This window comes from Eschrichtius robustus, chromosome 6, assembly GCF_028021215.1.
Source record: "Eschrichtius robustus isolate mEscRob2 chromosome 6, mEscRob2.pri, whole genome shotgun sequence".
In the NCBI taxonomy this organism is placed as follows: domain Eukaryota; kingdom Metazoa; phylum Chordata; class Mammalia; order Artiodactyla; family Eschrichtiidae; genus Eschrichtius; species Eschrichtius robustus.
The window spans coordinates 7,531,898-7,554,501 of NC_090829.1; the positions used below are offsets into that span (position 1 = coordinate 7,531,898).

Consider the following 22,604-nt stretch of genomic DNA (forward strand, 5'->3'; position numbering starts at 1 on the left):
GACAGGACTGGAGGAAACAGAGTCCCCACTCTTGGAGGGCAAACACAAAGTAATGTGTGCATCGGGACCAAGGGGAAGGAGCAGTGACCCCGGGGGAGACTGAACCAGACCTACCTGCTGGTGTTGGGGGGTCTCCTGCAGAGGCGGGTGGTGGCTCTGTTTCACTGTGGGGATAAGGACACTGGCAGCAGAGGTTCTGGGAAGTTCTCCTTGGCGTGAGCCCTCCCAGAGTCTGCCATTAACCCCACCAAAGAGCACGGGTAGGCTCCAGTGTTGGGTTGCCTCAGGCAAAACAACCAACAGGGAGGGAACCCAGCCCCACCCATCAACAGTTAAGTGGATTAAGGTTTTACTGAGCTCTGACCGCCACAGCAACAGGGAGGGAACCCAGCCCCACCCATCAACAGTCAAGTGGATTAAGGTTTACTGAGCTCTGACCGCCACAGCAACAGTCAGCTCTACCCACCACCAGAGCCTCCCATCAAGCCTCTTAGATAGCCTCAACCACCAGAGGGCAGACAGCAGAAGCAAGAAAAACTACAATCCTGCAGCCTGTGGACGAAAAACCACAGTTACAGAAAGACAGAGAAGATGAAAAGGCAGAGGGCTACGTACCAGATGAAGGAACAAGAAAAAACCCCAGAAAAACAACTAAATGAAGTGGAGCTAGGCAACCTTCCAGAAAAAGAATTCAGAATAATGATAGTGAAGATGATCCAGGACCTCGGAATAAGAATGGAGGCAAAGATTGAGAAGATGCAAGAAATGATTAACAAAGACCTAGAAGAATTAAAGAACAAACAAACAGAGATGACCAATACAATAACTGAAATGAAAACTACACTAGAAGGAATCAATAGGAGAATAACTGAGGCAGAAGAACGGATAAGTGACCTGGAAGACAGAATGGTGGAATTCACTGCTGCGGAACAGACTAAAGAAAAAAGAATGAAAAGAAATGAAGACAGCCTGAGAGACCTCTGGGACAACATTAAACGCAACAACATTCGCATTATAGGGGTCCCAGAAGGAGAAGAGAGAGAGAAAGGACCAGAGAAAATATTTGAAGAGATTATAGTCGAAAACTTCCCTAACATGGGAAAGGAAATAGCCACCCAAGTCCAGGAAGCGCAGAGAGTCCCATACAGGATAAACCCAAGGGGAAACACGCCGAGACACATAGTAATCAAAGTGGCAAAAATTAAAGACAAAGAAAAATTATTGAAAGCAGCAAGGGAAAAACGACAAATAACATACAAGGGAACTCCCATAAGGTTAACAGCTGATTTCTCAGCAGAAAATCTGCAAGCCAGAAGGGAGTGGCATGATATACTTAAAGTGATGAAAGGGAAGAAACTACAACCAAGATTACTCTACCCAGCAAGGATCTCATTTAGATTTGATGGAGAAATCAAAAGCTTTACAGACAAGCAAAAGTTAAGAGAATTCAGCACCACCAAACCAGCTCTACAACAAATGCTAAAGGAACTTCTCTAAGTGGGAAACACAAGAGAAGAAAAGGACCTACAAAAACAAACCCAAAACAATTAAGAAAATGGTCATAGGAACATACATATCGATAATTACCTTAAACGTGAATGGATTAAATGCCCCAACCAAAAGACATAGACTGGCTGAATGGATACAAAAACAAGACCCATATATATGCTGTCTACAAGAGACCCACTTTAGACCTAGGGACACATACAGACTGAAAGTGAGGGGATGGAAAAAGATATTCCATGCAAATGGAAATCAAAAGAAAGCTGGAGTAGCAATACTCATATCAGATAAAATAGACTTTAAAATAAAGAATGTTACAAGAGACAAGGAAGGACACTACATAATGATCCAGGGATCAATCCAAGAAGAAGATATAACAATTATAAATATATATGCACCCAACATAGGAGCACCTCAATACATAAGGCAACTGCTAACAGCCATAAAAGAGGAAATCGACAGTAACACAGTAATAGTGGGGGACTTTAACACCTCACTTACACCAATGGACAGATCATCCAAAATGAAAATAAATAAGGAAACAGAAGCTTTAAATGACACAATAGAGCAGATAGATTTAATTGATATATATAGGACATTCCATCCAAAAACAGCAGATTACACGTTCTTCTCAAGTGCGCACGGAACATTCTCCAGGATAGATCACATCTTGGGTCACAGATCAAGCCTCAGTAAATTTAAGGAAATTGAAATCATATCAAGCATCTTTTCTGACCACAACGCTATGAGATTAGAAATGAATTACAGAGAAAAAAACGTAAAAAAGACAAACACATGGAGGCTAAACAATACGATACTAAATAACCAAGAGATCACTGAAGAAATCAAAGAGGAAATAAAAAAATACCTAGAGACAAATGACAATGAAAACACGACGACCCAAAACCTATGGGATGCAGCAAAAGCAGTTCTAAGAGGGAAGTTTATAGCTATACAAGCCTACCTAAAGAAACAAGAAAAATCTCAAGTAAACAATCTAACCTTACACCTAAAGAAACTAGAGAAAGAAGAACAAACAAAACCCAAAGTTAGCAGAAGGAAAGAAATCATAAAGATCAGAGCAGAAATAAATGAAATAGAAACAAAGAAAACAATAGCAAAGATCAATAAAACTAAAAGCTGGTTCTTTGAGAAGATAAACAAAATCGATAAGCCATTAGCCAGACTCATCAAGAAAAAGAGGGAGAGGACTCAAATCAATAAAATCAGAAATGAAAAAGGAGAAGTTACAACAGACACCGCAGAAATACAAAGCATCCTAAGAGACTACTACAAGCAACTTTATGCCAATAAAATGGACAACCTGGAAGAAATGGACAAATTCTTAGAAAGGTATAACCTTCCAAGACTGAACCAGGAAGAAACAGAAAATATGAACAGACCAATCACAAGTAATGAAATTGAAACTGTGATTAAAAATCTTCCAACAGGGCTTCCCTGGTGGCGCAGTGGTTGCGAGTCCGCCTGCCAATGCAGGGCACATGGGTTCGGGCCCTGGTCTGGGGGGATCCCACATGCCGCGGAGCAACTGGGCCCGTGAGCCACAATTGCTGAGCCTGCGCATCTGGAGCCTGTGCTCCGCAGCGGGCGAGGCCGCGATAGTGAGAGGCCCGCGCACCGCGATGAAGAGTGGCCCCCGCTTGCCACAACTGGAGAAAGCCCTTGCACAGAAACGAAGACCCAACACAGCCAAAAATAAAATAAATAAATAAATAATTTAAAAATATTAAAAAAAAAAAAATCTTCCAACAAACAAAAGTCCAGGACCAGATGGCTTCACAGGTGAATTCTATCAAACATTTAGACAAGAGCTAACACCCTTCCTTCTCAAACTCTTCCCAAAAATTGCCGAGGAAGGAACACTCCCAAACTCATTCTATGAGGCCAACCTCACCCTGATACCAAAACCAGACAAAGACACTACAAAAAAAGAAAATTACAGACCAATATCACTGATGAATATAGATGCAAAAATCCTCAACAAAATACTAGCAAACAGAATCCAACAACACATTAAAAGGATCATACACCACGATCAAGTGGGATTTATCCCAGGGATGCAAGGATTCTTCAATATACGCAAATCAATCAATGTGATACACCATATTAACAAATTGAAGAATAAAAACCATATGATCATCTCAATAGATGCAGAAAAAGCTTTCGACAAAATTCAACACCCATTTCTGATAAAAACTCTCCAGAAAGTGGGCATAGAGGGAACCTACCTCAACATAATAAAGGCCATATATGACAAACCCACAGCAAACATCATTCTCAACGGTGAAAAACTGAAAAGCATTTCCCCTAAGATCAGGAACGAGACAAGGATGTCCACTCTCACCACTATTATTCAACATAGTTCTGGAAGTCCTAGCCACGGCAATCAGAGAAGAAAAAGAAATCAAAGGAATACAAATTGGAAAAGAAGAAGTAAAACTGTCACTGTTTGCGGATGACATGATACTATACATAGAGAATCCTAAAACTGCCACCAGAAAACTGCTAGAGCTAATCAATGAATATGGTAAAGTTGCAGGATACAAAATTAATGCACAGAAATCTCTTGCATTCCTATACACTAATGATGAAAAATCTGAAAGAGAAATTAAGGAAACACTCCCATTTACCACTGCAACAAAAAGAATAAAATACCTAGGAATAAACCTACCTAGGGAGACAAAAGACCTGTAGGCAGAAAACTATAAGACACTGATGAAAGAAGTTAAAGATGATACCAACAGATGGAGAGATATACCATGTTCTTGGATTGGAAGAATCAACATTGTGAAAATGAGTATACTACCCAAAGCAATCTACAGATTCAATGCAATCCCTATCAAATTACCAATGGCATTTTTTACGGAGCTAGAACAAATCACCTTAAAATTTGTATGGAGACACAAAAGACCCCGAATAGCCAAAGCAGTCTTGAGGGAAAAAAACGGAGCTGGAGGAATCAGACTCCCTGACTTCAGACTATACTACAAAGCTACAGTAATCAAGACAATATGGTACTGGCACAAAAACAGAAACATAGATCAATGGAACAAGATAGAAAGCCCAGAGATTAACCCACGCACCTATGGTCAACTAATCTATGACAAAGGAGGCAAAGATATACAGTGGAGAAAAGACAGTCTCTTCAATAAGTGGTGCTGGGAAAACTGGACAGCTAGCTACATGTAAAAGAATGAAATTAGAATACTCCCTAACACCATACACAAAAATAAACTCAAAATGGATTAGAGACCTAAATCTAAGACTGGACACTATAAAACTGTTAGAGGAAAACATAGGAAGAACACTCTTTGAGATAAATCACAGCAAGATCTTTTTTGATCCACCTCCTAGAGTAACGGAAATAAAAACAAAAATAAACAAGTGGGACCTAATGAAACTTCAAAGCTTTTGCACAGCAAAGGAAACCATAAACAAGACGAAAAGACAACCCTCAGAATGGGAGAAAATATTTGCAGATGAATCAACGGACAAAGGATTAATCTCCAAAATATATAAACAGCTCATTCAGCTCAATATTAAAGAAACAAACACCCCAATCCAAAAATGGGCAGAAGACCTAAAGAGACATTTCTCCAAAGAAGACATCCAGACGGCCACGAAGCACATGAAAAGATGCTCAACATCACTAATTATTAGAGAAATGCAAATCAAAACTACAATGAGGTGTCACCTCACCCCTGTTAGAATGGGCATCATCAGAAAATCTACAAACAACAAATGCTGGAGAGGGTGTGGAGAAAAGGGAACCCTCTTGCACTGTTGGTGGGAATGTAAATTGATACAGCCACTATGGAGAACAATATGGCGGTTCCTTAAAAAACTAAACATAGAATTACCATATGACCCAGCAATCCCACTACTGGGCATATACCCAGAGAAAACCGTAATTCAAAAAGACACATGCACCCGAATGTTCATTGCAGCACTATTTACAATAGCCAGGTCATGGAAGCAACCTAAATGCCCATCGACAGACGAATGGATAAAGAAGATGTGGTACATATATACAATGGAATATTACTCAGCCATGAAAAGGAACGAAATTGAGTCATTTGTTGAGACGTGGATGGATCTAGAGACTGTCATACAGAGTGAAGTAAGTCAGAAAGAGAAACAGAAATATCGTATATTAACGCATGTATGTGGAACCTAGAAAAATGGTACAGATGAGCCAGTTTGCAGGGCAGAAGTTGAGACACAGATGTAGAGAACGGACATATGGACACCAAGGGGGGAAAACTGCAGTGGGGTGGGGATGGTGGTGTGCTGAATTGGGCGATTGGGATTGACATGTATACACTGATGTGTATAAAATTGATGCCTAGTAAGAACCTGCAGTATAAAAAAACAAACAAAACAACTAATACTAAACTTTCATTGGGTTATTTGTATGGAAATATGTTAATATAAATGTTTCAGACATCACATGAAATTTCTAAAAATCTCATATTTGTATGTGTATGGAAATATGTATGGAAATATGTTGATATAAATGTTTCAGACATTACATGAAATTTCTAAAAAAAAAAAAAAAAAAAAAAAAAAAAAATCAAAAGCCTCTGGAATTACTCCTGTTGCTTTTCTCCCTCTAATACATCCCTATTTGCCACCAAGAGGCCTGGTAACAAAAGGCTCTCAATGATGACTCCAAATGATGAATTAATTCAGCATGCATCGTAAGGAAGACTGCATATAAGTAACCTCAGATTACTATGGTGTAAGACCCAGAAGGGGGAAAGGTTAACTTTGATTTCTAATATTTAGCACAGTGCTAGGAGCTTGGTAAATTTGTTGAGTGAATGAATTTCAGAAAAGCTTGATAATCTTATTTCCCAGTGATAGCAGAATAAAAGCAGCAAATTAGTGAATCAACAGAGGTAGTTCACCATAGTTAGAGCTAATTGGCAAAATCATTCTACCAAACAGCTTTGAACACTTCAGCAACACCAGAGGGCATCGATGAATTAAGTAAGACAGGGCAAAAACAGACGTTCATGACCCCAAATTGTGAAATAAATTTTAAGAGGAAGAAAAGGTTTAACTATATTGATTGCATTGTTTAATGTGGAGGAGAGTACACACTTTAAAAAAAGTCTGCCCTAAAAGAATCCTTATTTAGCTCACTCTTCTCATTTTATAAATGTGTAAACAAACAGTGCTGTTTGTAAAAGGAAGCCAGGATTGAAGCTAAGCTTATTGGCTAATTCACAGCAATGCTTCAGTAGCCACATAGGATAACATTTTAAACTGGAACATTGGGGAATAACTGATGTTAAGACTATTAAAATTTTTTAGGTCAGAACTGGTACAAACATATATATAAAATACCCAATCTTTACCAATTTCTCCTAGTAATACAACCTATCTCAAATACTGAAAATGTACTTTCTAGAAGGCAATATTATTATGCATAAAGGTAAGATTCTTTCACTTAAAACCAAAAGATAAACTCCCACAAATTTTAACTCTGACTGTAACAGAAAGAATATGAGTATTTCAAAAACCATTTTTCTCATGAATTGAAAACTATATGCTGGTGGTTTGTCCCTACGTCTTCTATCCTTTCTCAAAAGTACTTTTCATTGAAAACAATATGCAGATGCAAAAAGATAAAGGAAGTAAATAAACAAATGCACAGATTACAATTACACAAACAAGTCTTTCTTACCGCTAACAAGTGAAGGGCAATAGTAGAAAGCTTACTACTACAGGAAAAACATGAGTTATTCAGATTTAAATTTTCTAGCTGCTTTTATTTCTCAGTTTAGGAAGCAACTTTAATATCTACATATATGTCGTATTCTATATAACTGTGTAATTTCTCTCTCTGAGAAAACTTCCAAAATATCTTAGTTGATGTGGGGAGCAGGCATTTAATGTAACATACATGAATACCCACTTTTGTGAAAATCAACAAATGGTGGGAGGGTTAAGCAAGAATCCACCATATAGAATTTAAAGAAACTTAGTTGTATATGCTCATGTTATTTCCTTGAAGGAATCTGCAAAAACTCCATTTTTGGAAAGGCTCAAATTTAGGAAGCACCTGCTCATAAAGTTTTTTACATCTTATTTGTTCCTATAATTTTTAATAAGAAACTTTATCTTCCAAGAGGAGAAAATCTGGACATAAAATTCTTTAACACTGTCAAATCCTAAATCGAATGCTCTGCACTAGGTGGAAAAGTCACGGTTCTAAAATAATGTCATATGACTATACAACAAAAATATCAACAGTGATAAAAGTGACTCAGCAAAAAGTAACGGTGGTGATGCTAATGGTAATAGCTAATATTTAATACGCATTTTACTCCATGCTAGGCATTGTGCCAAGAAATGTGTATGCACTTTCATTTAATCCTTACCAAAAACCTCTCAAGTAAGGTACTATTATTTCCATTTCATGTAAGACGCAAATAGAGCTGGGCATGACTTGCCGCAGATGATACGTGGTATGTGCTGGAGCTACAGTTTTAAATCAAACAGTGTGGCTATAGAGCCGCCCGCCACCCCTTTCTTAACCACAACGCTCGACTCTTAAGAAGGTCTTGGTGGTAAATTGATAAGGTAAGGTAAAAGACTGCCAATGATAACGTTGAAACCAACCTTGTTTTTCTTAATTTTAATAATTCTTCCCCCAGATGTTTTTGAATCTGAACAGAAAAACACGTCCTGGTAGCCCCGTAGAGTAAAACTGGATGGATGTCAAATATAGAATAAACTTTGTTCTTCCAGTAAAAACAACCCTGAAATAATTATTTTAGACACTCTACTTAGGGTTAATAACTGCTGAAAACAGCTTAAAAGAGAAGGCACTTATTTCTTTAAGTTAGCGTATAAGCGGTCCTTGATTATCTGTGGCAATAAAAGGGAGCAGCATTGGTACAGATAACTGCAAGCGATGGATAGTCTAACTCCCGTAAGTAAAGACAAGGCAGGGTATCCCTGACGGAACAGAGAAGGAAGGAGCCATGCTCTCTTAAAGAGGCCTAGCAGGTTAAAAGGAAGGCGTTCCCATACAAAGAAGCAACAGGTAATACGTAATGTAACCAGTACATAATACTTGTAATTCTCAAACTGGAGGAGTTAGATGAACAGTAAGTTTTTTAAAAAAATCCTACAGTTTAAAAAAAACAAAAGCAATTATTCCATTTGTGGGAGAACTTTAACATGTAGTGTAAACGTACTACTGGCTCCTCAGAACACAGAAAGCAGGGGTTCTCAAACTTTGGCGTGTATTAGAATCACCTGGAAGACCTGTCAAAACTTAAGATAAATCTTTAGGTGTTCAAGGTGTTAAATGAAAGATGGCCAGTCCAAACATCCAACAGGTATTTACTGACGAGCTATGCGCCTCCAGGTGAGCTAGCAAGAAGGATGACAACCCTCTGAGCCTAATGCTCCCTGCTAACCTTATGGGCTCGTCTTAGACAAACAACAGGAACATAAATGTCATGCAGACTTTAAACCCCTACAAATAAGCTAGAACTCCCCAAAGCACTAAACGCACCACCTAACTACCTATCTCATTATGAGTGCTATGGAGTCAAGGGGCAGGGGCGTGGGGTATTGCGAGACAACATGGACTCTTAAATCAAGCTATCGTGTTCAGGAAGAACCACAAAAACTAAAGAAACCTTGATGTTCTTGATGAATATAAGGTTCTAGAATACACAAATTCAAGAGTGCAGTATATGATTTCCACCTTACAACACAAGCAGAGATGAAAATTTTATGTGAGCTCTTCAGACCGCAACTAATGTTATTAAACATAAACAGTTAAGTAAAAAATAAACAACCGATGAAATGTAAAACATCTGGCCAGGTTCATTTTTAGATAGCTCCTACCACACATCAGCCAAAACAAAAAGACATATTACCTACAAGTTACAGACCTTAAATAGCTCAAACCTTGAGATCCTTAAATGCTTAGATTCTACTCTAGTCCTTAAGGGTGAAGAGCTGCTAGCAAAGAGCACAAAAAAACAGTGCTCACTTTGTAGGCAAGTTAAACCAATACGTCTTACACCTTAAACTTACACAATATTATGTCAGTTATCTCTCAAAAACAAACAAAAAAACCAGGGCTCACACCTGTAATCATAGTGGCACTGTCATACCTCCTGAGAATATTAATATGTGGTCAACATAGTGGAAAGGTATCCAGCCAGTAACCATTAACACAGAAATTGGGATGTAAAGTGCTTCTAAAGTTGGTTTAAAAAGCCAGCTCAATCTGTATTCGTAGAAAATATTAAGGAAGTTTTATGTGTTAGAATGAAAACCTTTTGACAATTTCATTAATGAAATGTAGACAATCTAATTGGTATTAAATGGAAATGGAGATTATATATATATATATACACACCCATACACACATATCAGAGGATATGTATATTTATGATGATGCACTGATAAGGGGTTAAATTTCTCTTTTAAATGTCCTTCCTGAGATGTCATTAGGAAAAAATACACTTCGAAGATAACTGGGAGTATCCAAAACAAAAACAAAGTTCTAGTCTCAGGCTACGTTTCCCAGGAGTTAAGTCCTTTACTACAGTACTTCAGTGTTTTTGTTATTTTAATATGTACTGTGAAGGGGGGCAGGGTTAGCACATAGCAAGTCCCAAACATATCGGCCCAGGTATTTTGCCTAACTTTGGAAAATGCTGCAACTGACAATCACTTGCCAAAAAGCAGTTATAACAACTAACTTTTTGCACCAGTTTAAGGTGGGTGGACATAACCTCAAACTCTTTAAAACTCTTCCTACCATGTGGGCTAGTTAACTTTGGCCCAATTTGCTTTCTGGAGGAGGCTAAAGCTTGAGAGGTAATACTTCATTATTAAATCATACGTATATATATTTTTATATTTCATTATTAAATGGTATATACACACACACACACACAAATGTATTAACAAAGAAACCATAAAGAACGTGTGATACACTTCATTAAAATTTTTTAAAATACCAAGATTTCTGAATCAAAATAAAAGCTGCATGATATGGACTATATTTTTGATGCTCATCCATTATAAAAACCATAAAATACTAAAATGGGATCACACTGTAACATGATATACAAATGGAGGGGGTTGACAATCACTGTTATACTGCTGAGTCTATTAAAGTGGAAGTACCACTTACCTACTATATTTCCTATATGTAGGGAAAAGCCAGGAGATACTAGAGTTCTGTAATTTATCTTATTGGGAGGATCTGAAACTACAAATAAAATTCTCAAGTGTACTTACTTGAGAACATACACTCAATGCATAGCATAAAGTTATGCTCCTGAAAGACAGACTCCAAGAAGTTGCTACATGCCAATGGGTATCTGCCTTACATATTTCAAAAGTATGACTTTAAAATGTATAAAATACCTGGAAAAAACATGGTACTGCTTAGTTACACACCCCCTGCAAAATACTGCGAATCTTAAAGCTGTCCACACAGTATCTAATTCAAAAGCTTCATTTGGCAGATGAAACTGACGCCCAAAACAGGCTGTTTTGCCCCTTGCTATATACGGTTGTGGATTTCTCTGATGAGGTTCAATTATCTAATTTCTTGTCTTCTATTCACAACAATGCTCTGTTAGTTGTCTCCTCTTTGTCCTGCATCTTACCGTCCCCTTGCCTCAGTCTTACCAAAACCACTGTAAGCAGGGCTTACTCTACCTCTTTCCCCTCTCCTTCCATCTTTCTCTTCAGGTCCCATTTCCCTTTCATGTCCCTCTTCATTAATCACTCACTTTTTCTCTTCCCTCAGTTATTTAGAATTAGAATTTTAATGTTAACTCTTTTACTATTTACTTTTACTATTTTCACTATTCATTCTAAAGCCAATATAATTCAGCACAAACATGTATTAACTTGAAGAAGCTTCTAATCATTATCAAGAAAGATACCAATCAAATCTTATACTTGAGGACACTGATTCCACTCATGTTTGCATCTGTATTTTAGCTTCCATACAACCGTCTTGGGGATAACCAGTAAATCAAATTATTAAACAACATTATCTTAACAAAAATCAAGTTATAAAGCTTGAGTCTGCTGCTCAGCTCTTCACTCTGTGACCTATTTAGTACCCATCATCATACAATCAGAACAGCAAAATCTTATTTGTCAACGTATGATTCAATTAAATGAAAAAAGGATAAAAGAAAATCTTACCCCCAATGGTACTCTCTTGAAATTCATGAAATTGGCCCTTCACAAAACGAAGCACCAGGCTCGATTTGCCAACAGCAGACTCTCCCAGAAGTACTAATTTGAACTGGCATATTTTATTTCCAGTATTTGGCCCATTGGGTCTTGTTGCTCCTCGATTAGCCATGTCCAAATTTGAAAGAAGTCCCTAATTTCAGTCTCTTAAATGAACTTCCAGGATGCAAGGTGTCAATTTTTTTCTTTCTGGAGGTAGAGAAACCTGTAAAAAAACAAATATGAAGTAATTAATTATACAAATCAGCAAAACAAAGCAAATCTACTATTAATCACTTTGGTAAATTCTGCCTGTAACACATTATTGCATGACAATTATAACCTCTAATAGACACTGAATGTCATTTAGTTTAATTCACTACCTTTGTCAATACCGTAAAGGCATGAGATTTGAGCCTAAAGTCATGCTGTAATTTTCAAGGCTTTTAAAACATTTTAAAGCTAACCTTTATCAAAGACTCCATTTTGTGCCACGTGGTTTTAAGTACTTAACGCAGCCACTCAACAATCCTGTAAAGTTGACTATTACAATCCTTAAAAATGAGGAAAACAGGCACAGAGAGGTTAAGTAACTTGAGGTCACACAGTTACTGTGACGGAGCTTCAACAGAGCTGAGTTTCAAACCCTGGCAACCTGAGAGGTGACTCAAGTACTTAGGTTAAAACAGTTTTGAGTAAAATTAAGTTAGTAAGTGGAAAGCTCTTAGAATAGATCTTAGAACATAGTAACAGCTCAATAAATGTTGGCCATTATTATCTGAAGGCTTCTGTTAAACGGTACATGTTTTTTGTTTATTTAACAGTAGCTTTGGAGCAACAAATATATTAAGTAGGTGGTGTGTCTGGTGCCTAAAAGACTTAAAACTGTTTTCTGATGTGCTCAAGTACATCAGACGTGGAACTGTTAACTGTGGTTCTCTACGTGGTGAGTGAATTAGTGTCTTATTTAGTTATACTTCTCTGTAGTTCTGGAGCTAACAAATGTGTCGTTCGTTACTTTCTATTTAACACATTTAGAAAAAACTAGCCTGAAGGACAACTTCTATGTCTTCTACTATTATCTAAGAACGCTAATTTTCAATCTCAAAGGAATTAGGGAACTTTCAAAGAACTCTTTTCCAGTCTACTCACAAATCAATCATAATAGTTTTCTTCCATCTTTAATCAAAACCTGATCATGTGCTAATAACATTAAATCTGATGATTCCTCTTCTCAAATCACTGTTCTATTTCATTTAGGTACCTAATAAGAAATTTGCCTTACCCATGAAATGAGTTTATACAAGAATCCCTCTTGACCATGAACTCATTAATAAACATATCCATGAGACCTTACATTCATGGCAGTAAAATCACCTCTGCCTTACCTGAACAGCAGCTTTGAAGAGTCCTTATCCTTTAGTAATACGTACTGAAATATTGACAAATGAAATAATAGGTCTGAGTTGCTTCCAAACAATGGGGGCGTAAATAAAACAAGATGGGCCATAAGATAACTGAAGCTAGATGATGAGTTCATTATACTATTCTTCCTACTTCTGTACATTTAAAAAATTTTCTGTAATAAAAAAATGCTCCAACCCCACATCTACCCTCCTACCACCCCAAAAACATACAAGATTTGGGGATCTAATCCTGGCTAGTTATACCAATTTCTGCTGGAGCAAGTGCTTTCATTTCAAAGCCTCTATTTCCAGTATACCTAACTTTCACAGCTGCTGTGGGAAGTAAACAAGAGACTATATATGTAAAAAGTTTCTAATACAGTGGTCAACACACAGCAGGGATTGAAAATTGGCAATTAAAGTGCCCCTTTGATGAAATAATGACCGAGTATCAATAGAAAGTCAGGTGGACTGAAAATGCACCAACACACCTTCCGAGAGTACACACGATAGCAACTAAAACACTTCCCAACTGTCTGATTACCTACAAAACAGCAAACTGAATTACTCATCAAGGACAACATGCTCCGAATTTCCACAGTCCTCCCAAAATTTCAGGGAAAACATCAGATGCCCATTAAAAAAGATTATGATTTAGCTTTGTCTTTTAAGGTTTAAAGCCTTGCATTATAGTTCCCTCCAAGGATCTCAAACAAAACATAACTAAATCTAATTATAAATATACAGTTAGCATAACATTAAGGTTAAAAGCTACGTTTTGTAACAGTTGCATTCACTACTTAAACTTTTGTTTCACAAAAGCCCAAGATTTTGCATAAAGTGCATTTTAAATCTTTTGAAAACACCTGGCATTCTAGAGTTAAAGTCCTCCTGGGTGCTCTCTGATCAAAACTAACAGCAGCTTACATTTCTGGGTACTTATTTTGTGCCAAGCACCATCCTATGAATTAGGCTCACAGCAACCCTACGAGCTCTTTTTATTATCCCCATTTTACACTAAGAATAAAGTTTCTGAGCTGTCCTAAATTATCGCAGTCATGTCCATGTGGGGTTTTTTCCTCCTAGTTATGTGAAAGGCAATTGACTGGACACTTAGGCACCACTTCAGCAAAACACGTGAATTATGACGTTCAGAGCTTGAAAAAGTCTCAGGAGAGTAACCAGCTTCCAGGGAGGCGAACAACAGAGCACGTTTAAAGGGCTCTACCCACTGAGTGTGTTCAGCGACCTAGTTGTGCCGAGTTGTTTAAGGCTGCGGTTCACCACCTTCCAACGATGAGACAAGAATCCCTAGACAGCCCGGCTTCCCGAGCCGCCTCCTCCCTCCATTACCCGGCTCAGGGAGTCGGGGGGTAGGCGGAGCTCCCCAAATTCACACCTGCTGGAGGCCCCAGTTCCTCCTCCGAGAGCACCTGAGCAACTGACACCCAGCTCCGATCGCCCGAGCAGGCAGGCCCCGCCAGGCCCCTGGGCCGTCTCTCCCATCCTCCTCCCCCGAATCCGGCCTGCTTCTGGCCGGAGACCACCCCCCCAACCCCGGGCTGCCAGGACGGAGCAGGCGGAACCGCGGCCTCCGGCCCTCTCTCGCGGCGCCATCTTGAGAAGGGAACAGGGTGACACCCGTCGCTCCCTCGGCCGGTCCCCAAATCCTGGCCTCCGGAGCCCCTCGAAGGATGAGTCACCAGGGCCGGCGGGTCGAGACGCCGTGTTCGGCCCATCTCCGGTCCCGGGTCCCGACGCGCGAGAGAGAAGGGCTGAGGACTCCGCGCCGGCAGGGCCCGCGGACCACCCGGGGTCCCGACCCGCTCCGCGCAGGCGGAGGGCCGGCTCGGTTACCTGAGTCAGCCCGCAGCGCGCGAGGCCGCGGCGCCGAAGCTTCCGGCTGTAGGTCCCAGGCGGAGCCCGAAGGAGGCTGAGGCTGAGGCGGCGGTGGCGGCGCGTCTCCTCGTCTCGCCGCTCCCCTCAGACTGGACGGTGCGGGGCTCGTGCCGCGGTGCCGCCCCCGTCGGTCTCCGTCTCCGCCTCCCGCCGCTCCGCCTTCCTCTTTGCTTTCTCCTCCTCCGCCGCCGCCGGCGCTCGAGTTCCCACTAATTCTTCCTCCTCCTCCCTCCTCCCCTCAGGCCGGCCGCCGGCTCCTTCGCTAACCAAAACACAAACACTCCAGTCCCAGCGCGGTAGCCACTTCCGCCGCCCGGCGCCGGCCTCGCCGCCACGTCGCCGCACGTCGCGGACTACGCCCCTTCGTCACTTCCGGTCTCCCCCCCCCCCCCCCCCCCGTCCTCCGGTTCCATCCGCTCCCCCGCCCCTTCTCAGAGCCTTAAGAGTCCGGGCTGGGCCGCGGGGCGGGGCGGCCGCGTCACGTGACCCCAGCGAGCCGCGGGGTCGGGTACGGCCGCGGGCTGCCTCCCCTCCCCCGCTTCCCCGGGGCGCGCGCGGCCCCGCCCCCGCCGGCGCCATTGTTATCTGGGCGGCGGTCCGTGGCTTCCCGTGGCCGAGGGCGGGGACGGGGCGGGGGTACTCCTCGGCCGGCCTGCTCTAGGGGGAGCCCAGGAGAACTTGGGTTTGTTGCTCCCAGCAGGTGTGGGGCGGCGAAGTTCCCTCTGTGAATATTAGCTCCCAGTTCCCCTTACCCCACCTCTGCAACACCCCAACTCTGCCAGCTCGGCTAAGGGGCCTTTTTGTGGGGGCTTTTCTAGCACAAGAGAGCCTTCCAACACGTCCCTGGGGATGGGTGGATAGGTAAGGGGCATTTACTCCAGGGAGGAGGATGCGATCCTCCCCCCCCCCCCCCGAAAGTTGTCTTTAGGCGGGGACATTTTCAATAATAACTTGCTTTTCTTGAGAGCCTACCTGTTTTGGGTGCGGAGGGGCAAGTTATAAAATAATAGGTAGCTTTTACAAAGAATTTCCCGTCGCGGGTTACTGCACTAAACGCTTTACAGGAATTATCCCATTTTCTTCCTACGCTATGAGGCTCTCACTCTGAAACTAGCTCTATCGTCCGCCTCCCTACATTGGAATACTACCTCCCCAAAGTGGTCCTCGCCGCTGTCTAGCACAGCGGCTGGCAGCCAGGAGTCTTCAGTCGTGGCTGTGGAATTCACGAATGTGCCGTGCCTGTTTTACAGGTAAAGAATTTGAGGCACAGAGATTGTGTAACTTGTCCAAAATCACCGCGGAGTAGGTGATGAAATTGTGTTCTAACCTGCAGGCTGGCTCCAGAATCTGAGTTCTTAAGCACAATTCCAGTAAAAGAATCCAAGACATTCATTAGCCTCCAGTGCAGACCTACTTAAGACAAGCTGTTTTGGCTCCATCTCACACAACAGTCCCTGGCTGGGCATCTGAAACAAAACAAAACAAAATTCCTTTCGGAATTTGGTAGAAGGTTAAATCGATTTTTCCTCAGGATGAGGGTTGCTTTTTCAGTTTGCTGTTTACTATTTATAGCCCTGCCGTGAGGCCATCAGTATTGATCGTCTAGATGTGTACTTGGCCTAAGGTATCCTGTCGGTGCTCAGTCAACATTTTGCAATGAAGGTGATTTGAACCCTTGAACAGCCAGCCTTTCGGATCAACCTCCCAGTTACTAACCCCAAGAACATGATGTGTCATGTGCAAACGGTGTCTGTGGCACTTTATCCCAAGGGGTGGTTCCAATATGGTATGTTAGTCATGGTGATACCTCTTGGACAATCCCAGGAAGAATCAGGAAACAGGATATGTCACATCAGTTTTGGCATGTCAACAGTATGCCCCAAACCAGACCTATTCCATCCCAAACGTGCTTCTGCTTGGTGACTGGTATTAACAGCCTCCCAGTCACTTAGACTTGAAAGAGCAGAATCATCTTCAGCTCTTCGTTGTCCCATTCTGTCACCCAAAATTCTCTAATCCCAAATCTAAGCTCTAATCCCAAAGCCTGGGCCATGGTAGTATTTGTATAAGCTGAAATTAATGCACACTCCTGCCTTTTCAACCCATTCTTTACACTTTGGCCAGTCACTCTCCTACTCAAAAATATGCAATTGCTAAATAGAGTACAAAGTTCTTCAACTCTGGTCCCAACCCATGTTTCTTTCGTTCTATTTCTAAAGCCTCCCTCTCCCCAAACTCTTGCCTTGTGACCTAATCATACCAGTCTACTCTGTGTTCCCAGAGTGTCGCCTGTGTGTTTCCATCTTGGCATCTTTGATCACTTTGTTCTCTGCACCTTGGAATACCACTACCTCTCATCACTGCAGGTCTCACCTTGGCCAGGATGCCAACTCCTCTGGATGGCATCTGAGGCTACTTCTACTGGATTTAGTGGTCTTTTTCCTGTAGTTTCATGATACTTTACGCTCTGTAATAGTTCTAATATGTATCTGCCTTACTTTACAGTTAGAGAGTACCTGCCTAGACTTTCCTCCTCAGGCTTTCATTCCCATTAGGATTTTAAAGTTCTTAAGGACCAGGACCATAATTTATTCATGATTTAAATTCCTCTCAGAGGAACTTTGATTGATATAATAGGGACTCCCCAAAATTTGTGAGCTTAATTGCATTTTTTTTTTGGCCGTGCCATGCAGCTTGTGCAATCTTAGTTCCCTGACCAGGGATCAAACCTGGCCTTTGGTAGTGAAAGCACTGAGTCACTAACTACCGAACCGCCAGGGAATTCCCAAGCTTAATTACATTTAGAATGGTGAACATTTGACTTAAGTCCTCACAAATAACACCTGGATGCTGAAATTTATACATTGTTAGGAACTCCCCATCATTGTTCTAGGGTATTGCTTCCTCATTCATTTCTTTCTACCAATTTTTAAAATATTTATTTATTTATTTATTTATTTTGGCTGTGCCGGGTCTTAGGTGAGGCACACAGGATCTTTGTTGCGGCATGCAGACTTCTTAGTTGTGGCATGCATGCGGGATCTAGTTCCCCGACCAGAGGTCGAACCCGGGCTCCCTGCGTTGGGAGCGCAGAGCAGAGTCTTACCCACTGGACCACCAGGGGAGTCCCACTTTCTACCAGTTTTGTCTTTTAATTCACCTCCTTCGTGAGGGAATTCCTGGCGGTCCAGAGGTTAGCAGCGCTTTCACTGCCGAGGCCTGGGTTCAATGGTCAGGGAACTAAGATCCCGCAAGCTGCGGGGCAAGGCCAGAAAAAAAAACCAATTCTCTGTATTCATGAATACATTCCACAGTATTTTATAGTTTAGTCATAATGTTTGGCTGGGGAGTGCTACTCCAGTGGCTGGTACCTCTAAGATCCAGTAGTAATTTTGGAGAGATGGAAATGCCACAGTAAAGCTTTGCTCTTGTACTGCCACTCACAATAGGCCTGTGTTTTTTTTTTCCCTAACCCTGGATAACTGAGGAGGACTGATAATTGGATACATTCTAGTAGCAAATGAGAGATCCTACTGAAGCCGTGTAACTTGGAGTGGGACTTGAACCCACAGGCCGGGACCCAAACCCAGCCAAAACCCAGATTGGGACTTGAACCCATGGTCTTTTAACGGAGATCACACCTCGTCTCATGACTTAATGAAGCTCAGGTTCTTGATGTCTCATCGCAGAAAGAATTCAGTGAGAGACAAAGTGATAGGTAAGAAGTGGATTTTTTTTGAGAGAGACACACTCCAAAGACAGAGTGTGGGCCATCTCAGAAGGTGAGAGCAGCACCAGGGTACGGGGGTTGTCAGTTTTTATAGGGGTGGGTAATTTCATAGGCCAAAGAGTGGGAGGAGTATTCCAGCTATTTTGGGGAAGGGGTGGGGATTTCCAGGAATTGGGCCACCGCCCACTTTTTGACCTTTATGGTTGATCTTGGAACTGTCATGGCGCCTGTGGGTGTGTCATCAGCTTGCTGATGTGTTACAATGATGGTATACTGAGGCTCAAGGTCTAGTGGAAGTCGACTTGTCCACCATCTTGGACCTATTTGGTTCTAATCTGTTTATGTCGTGTCCTCCGGCTATGTTATTCTTTTAAAGGTTGTGCCCTGCCCCCTTCTCTCCTGTTTAACTACTAGGTGGTAAAATTTCTTAAGGAAGCTACAAAATGGTTGGAGCCTAAATAAAGTCATGCAGAACTGAACACTGCCCTTAGTGCTGCCTTTGCCCTCAAATCTCTAAACACCGACTCAGGAATTCCCAGCACCTTGCATCTCTCAATCATCCACAACACTCCATGTCTTCTACCTTCTCCTCCAGGAAATCTTTCCATTGTGTACTTGAAGAATGACTCTTTGCATAGATGGTAATGAATGGTAACATTTACTTTTAACTGGGACTGTCTGGAGACAAACCGAAAGGTAATTCTGGCATAAGGAATTGTAGGCATGGTGGCAAGGCAGTGAGAAAAAGACTATGGAAGCTTGAGCTATTCAGGTTTAAAAGCTAGTGTCTTTGCAGGGCATCATGAAAGCCTCAGCTCAATGTCACATACCTAAGGGATTTCTAAGCCCATCAATTCTAAAGTAGCTTCCCTCCATATCAAAGTGTTCTGTTTTCTTCATGATACTCATCACTCATCATGGGAAATGATCTTATTTATTGGTTTACTTGATGGTTATCTATCCCTACTAGAATATATATTCTATGAAGTAGGGATTGGCTTAGTCCACTGCATTCCCAGTACTGACACAAAATGAGGACTCAGTACTGTAGATATTTGTAAACAAAAGAATCGAATGAACACTTATACAGACATACCTTGATTTACACACAATCAAGTCATTTAAATTGCTTAGGGGGAGAAGAATATTTATATTAGCTATCTAGAAAATTACAGGACACTGTTTTTACAAATGTAAAATAGTATCCCTTAACCACTTTTAAAAAAATTTGGATTTTGCAAATTTTTCATTTGGCTTTCTTAAAAAAGTGGAATCTCATAAATTTCATTCAAATTCTAAGCGAGGTGTTCTGTATCCCCTATATGTGTAGAACATGACAAATATTCACCAAATACACATTCATTAAAACTTGAGTTAAAAAAAAAATCCCATACTTAATTTTGAGTTCGCCACATTATTTTAAAAATTCAATATGCATTATTGTGTAACGCATTTCAAATTTTAATATATTTACTTGAAATGCTATTTAAAGCCTATTTACTGAAGTGTGTTTTCAAAGACTTTAAGATGTTCCTTACCACAGCTGCCAAATATAGTAACTTTACAGAATTTTTAAAGGATGTCTTAAGCGCTGAAAGAACTACATGCAGTGTGCACGTACTTTCACAAGGAAGGGTCTAAAATTGGTGGTCACCACCAGAAAGAGGGTTATTTATTCTCTGATCGCCAGTAAATTTAATAGGCCCGTGGCCAGGAGGAGGCCCCTGGCTGAACCCATCCTAATGGGACTGCGTTGCTTGGGAAACCAAAGAGAAGTTTGCGGTCATTTGCTCTAGAGCCCAAGACCTCATCCTTCAAGTTTTCCTGCCCTCCAAATCTACTAAAGAAGGGGGAAAAAAGAGAGAAGGAATAAGGGAGAATGGGGGGAATGAAGGGGAGAGAAAGAGGAGTGGGGGAGAGGAGAAAGAGGGAGAGAGATGGGCGGGGACCTGCCCTGGAAAGAGCTGCGCTCCAAGCCACGCCCCCGTTTCCCAGGTAACCGGGTAAACAGACCTCCATCTTCTTTTCCCCAGTGAACCCTGCTAGGTGTGAAGTGGCGGGCAGGAAGCAGTGGGCAGGGAGTCCGAGTGGAGATGTGCTCTTTCGTGAGAGTGGGGTCCCCCAAAGGGTTGGGGCCCTCCAAGGGATTGGGATCTTCCCTCGAGCCAGGTACAGCTTACCCCTTAGAGATGAGTGCCCTTGGAGGAATGAGGGTATCTGAGAGGAAATCTCCCCTGAGCATGGACGTGGCACTCACCCAGGAAGGAAAAGATGACTTAGGAGAGAGAAGGGTCTTCATGGGAACAACATCTCCCACGGAGTTGGGGCTCAGAGTGGGATTAGGAAAAGAAGATTCTCCACGCAGTAATAAATATGAGGAGGGGATGGCTTCACCGGAAACAAAATGTCCATCGAGCAATGGGCTTGATATAAGATTAAAAAGACAGAATATTTCTAGGACTTTCATGGACGGGAGTAATTTAGGAGTCAACAGGGTCTCAGCCTCACAGGAAACAAAATTTCCTCTGAGAATGTTGCCAGGAAGAGCAGGTTTAGAAAATGAGCGTTTCCTGGCAGGGTGTTGTCCTCGAAGGGTAACACAGTCTCCACTGGGCCTGGTGTGTGAAAGTCCACAGGCTCTAGGGAGCAGGAGATGTCCTGTGGCTGGTGACCCTGAAGAGTTAGGGGCTTCAGTGGGGAAGCAACCTACTTTGGGTATGGAACCTAGACAGGAACTGGAAAAAGAGTCCACCTGTGTGGTGAAGAAGTGCAGCACGGAGATACAGCCTCCTGTGGAGGTGGACCTGGGGCTCCCCCAACTAGAGAATCCAGATGAAACTAAGCCTACAGAGCCCCAAATGGGCTTGGTGATAGGACCTTCTGAGTGCCAGTTGGCTCAACAACCTGAAGTGCAAAGGGAGACTGAGAACATTGAACCAGGACTAGAACCTCCAGATCGCATCAGACCCATATACTCTGGGAAATTTTTTGATCGGTTACCTTGCTTGCCAAGTGTAAGTTTTTTCCTAGTACTTTCCCTAGGAACTATGAATAGCCATGTCTCTATCAAGATGATAAATTAGTGAGACTTGTTAGGATTTGCGGAGTCAGATTGCAGAGATTTTGTTGAGATTCTGATATTCCTTGTCCCAAGAGACTCTTTCCAGCTGTTACTTTGTCCGATCTCCTCTGACTCTCTGCCTCCTTTTCTAATGTCAGCTTTGTTTTCTGTGCACACGAATGGTTCCTCTTGATTTCTCCCTCTTTTCTCCTTTGGCCTACATTTCATTCCTCAATCTGCATTTTCTCAACCCTCCAACTGCAATACATGTTATATCCTAATATTCACGTACTTTTTTCAAAAACAGTTTGCTTTTTCTATTCATTATTCTGTGAGTTATTTATTCTTTCAGCAAAGACTTGTGGTGGTCCTTATGCTGGGTCCAGGGCACTATCAAACGAAAAGCATATGATTCTTATCCCATGGGTTTAGGCTCTCACTCCAATGTTGGAGACAATAACTAAACAAATATTATATAGATGTCTAAATGCATAGAAAACAAATTCTTCCTTAATAGAAGTACACTCTAAATATGAAGCGCAATGGAAAGTTCGGGCAATTTTTTTTGGAGGAGATAGGAAAGGCTTTACAGAGCAAGTAATATTTCAGCTAATTTAGAAAGGTGTCAGTATTTGTCAGATGGAAACGGTTGGAGCATCTTGGGCAAAGAATGGCATAAAGTATGACCAAAGCTTCTTGTGTTGGGAGGTATAAGCAATGCTGTTTAGCCAGCATGGTGGTAAGAGAT

General features: G+C 41.6%; 2 protein-coding genes across 3 annotated transcripts in view; one reads left to right on the forward strand and one right to left on the reverse strand.

Annotated features, from left to right (window-relative positions):
* RAB5A (RAB5A, member RAS oncogene family) overlaps window positions 1-15,384 on the reverse strand; it is a 42,577-nt gene extending 27,193 nt beyond the window's left edge. Inside the window, exons 1-2 of one of the 2 annotated variants that reach the window (XM_068545857.1) lie at window positions 15,024-15,384; window positions 11,731-11,986 (exon numbers count right to left, since the gene is read on the reverse strand). In XM_068545857.1, the coding sequence (XP_068401958.1) occupies window positions 11,731-11,893 (163 nt within the window). In that variant the 5' untranslated portion in view covers window positions 11,894-11,986; window positions 15,024-15,384. The remainder of the gene's footprint in view (window positions 1-11,730; window positions 11,987-15,023) is intronic. The other variant, XM_068545856.1, reaches the window with a different exon arrangement.
* Window positions 15,385-20,888: 5,504 nt separating this feature from the next.
* The window catches only part of EFHB (EF-hand domain family member B), a 50,599-nt gene continuing 48,883 nt past the window's right edge, over window positions 20,889-22,604 (forward strand). The window contains exon 1 of the mRNA XM_068547301.1: window positions 20,889-21,809. Coding sequence (XP_068403402.1) covers window positions 20,889-21,809 — 921 coding nt within the window. The remainder of the gene's footprint in view (window positions 21,810-22,604) is intronic.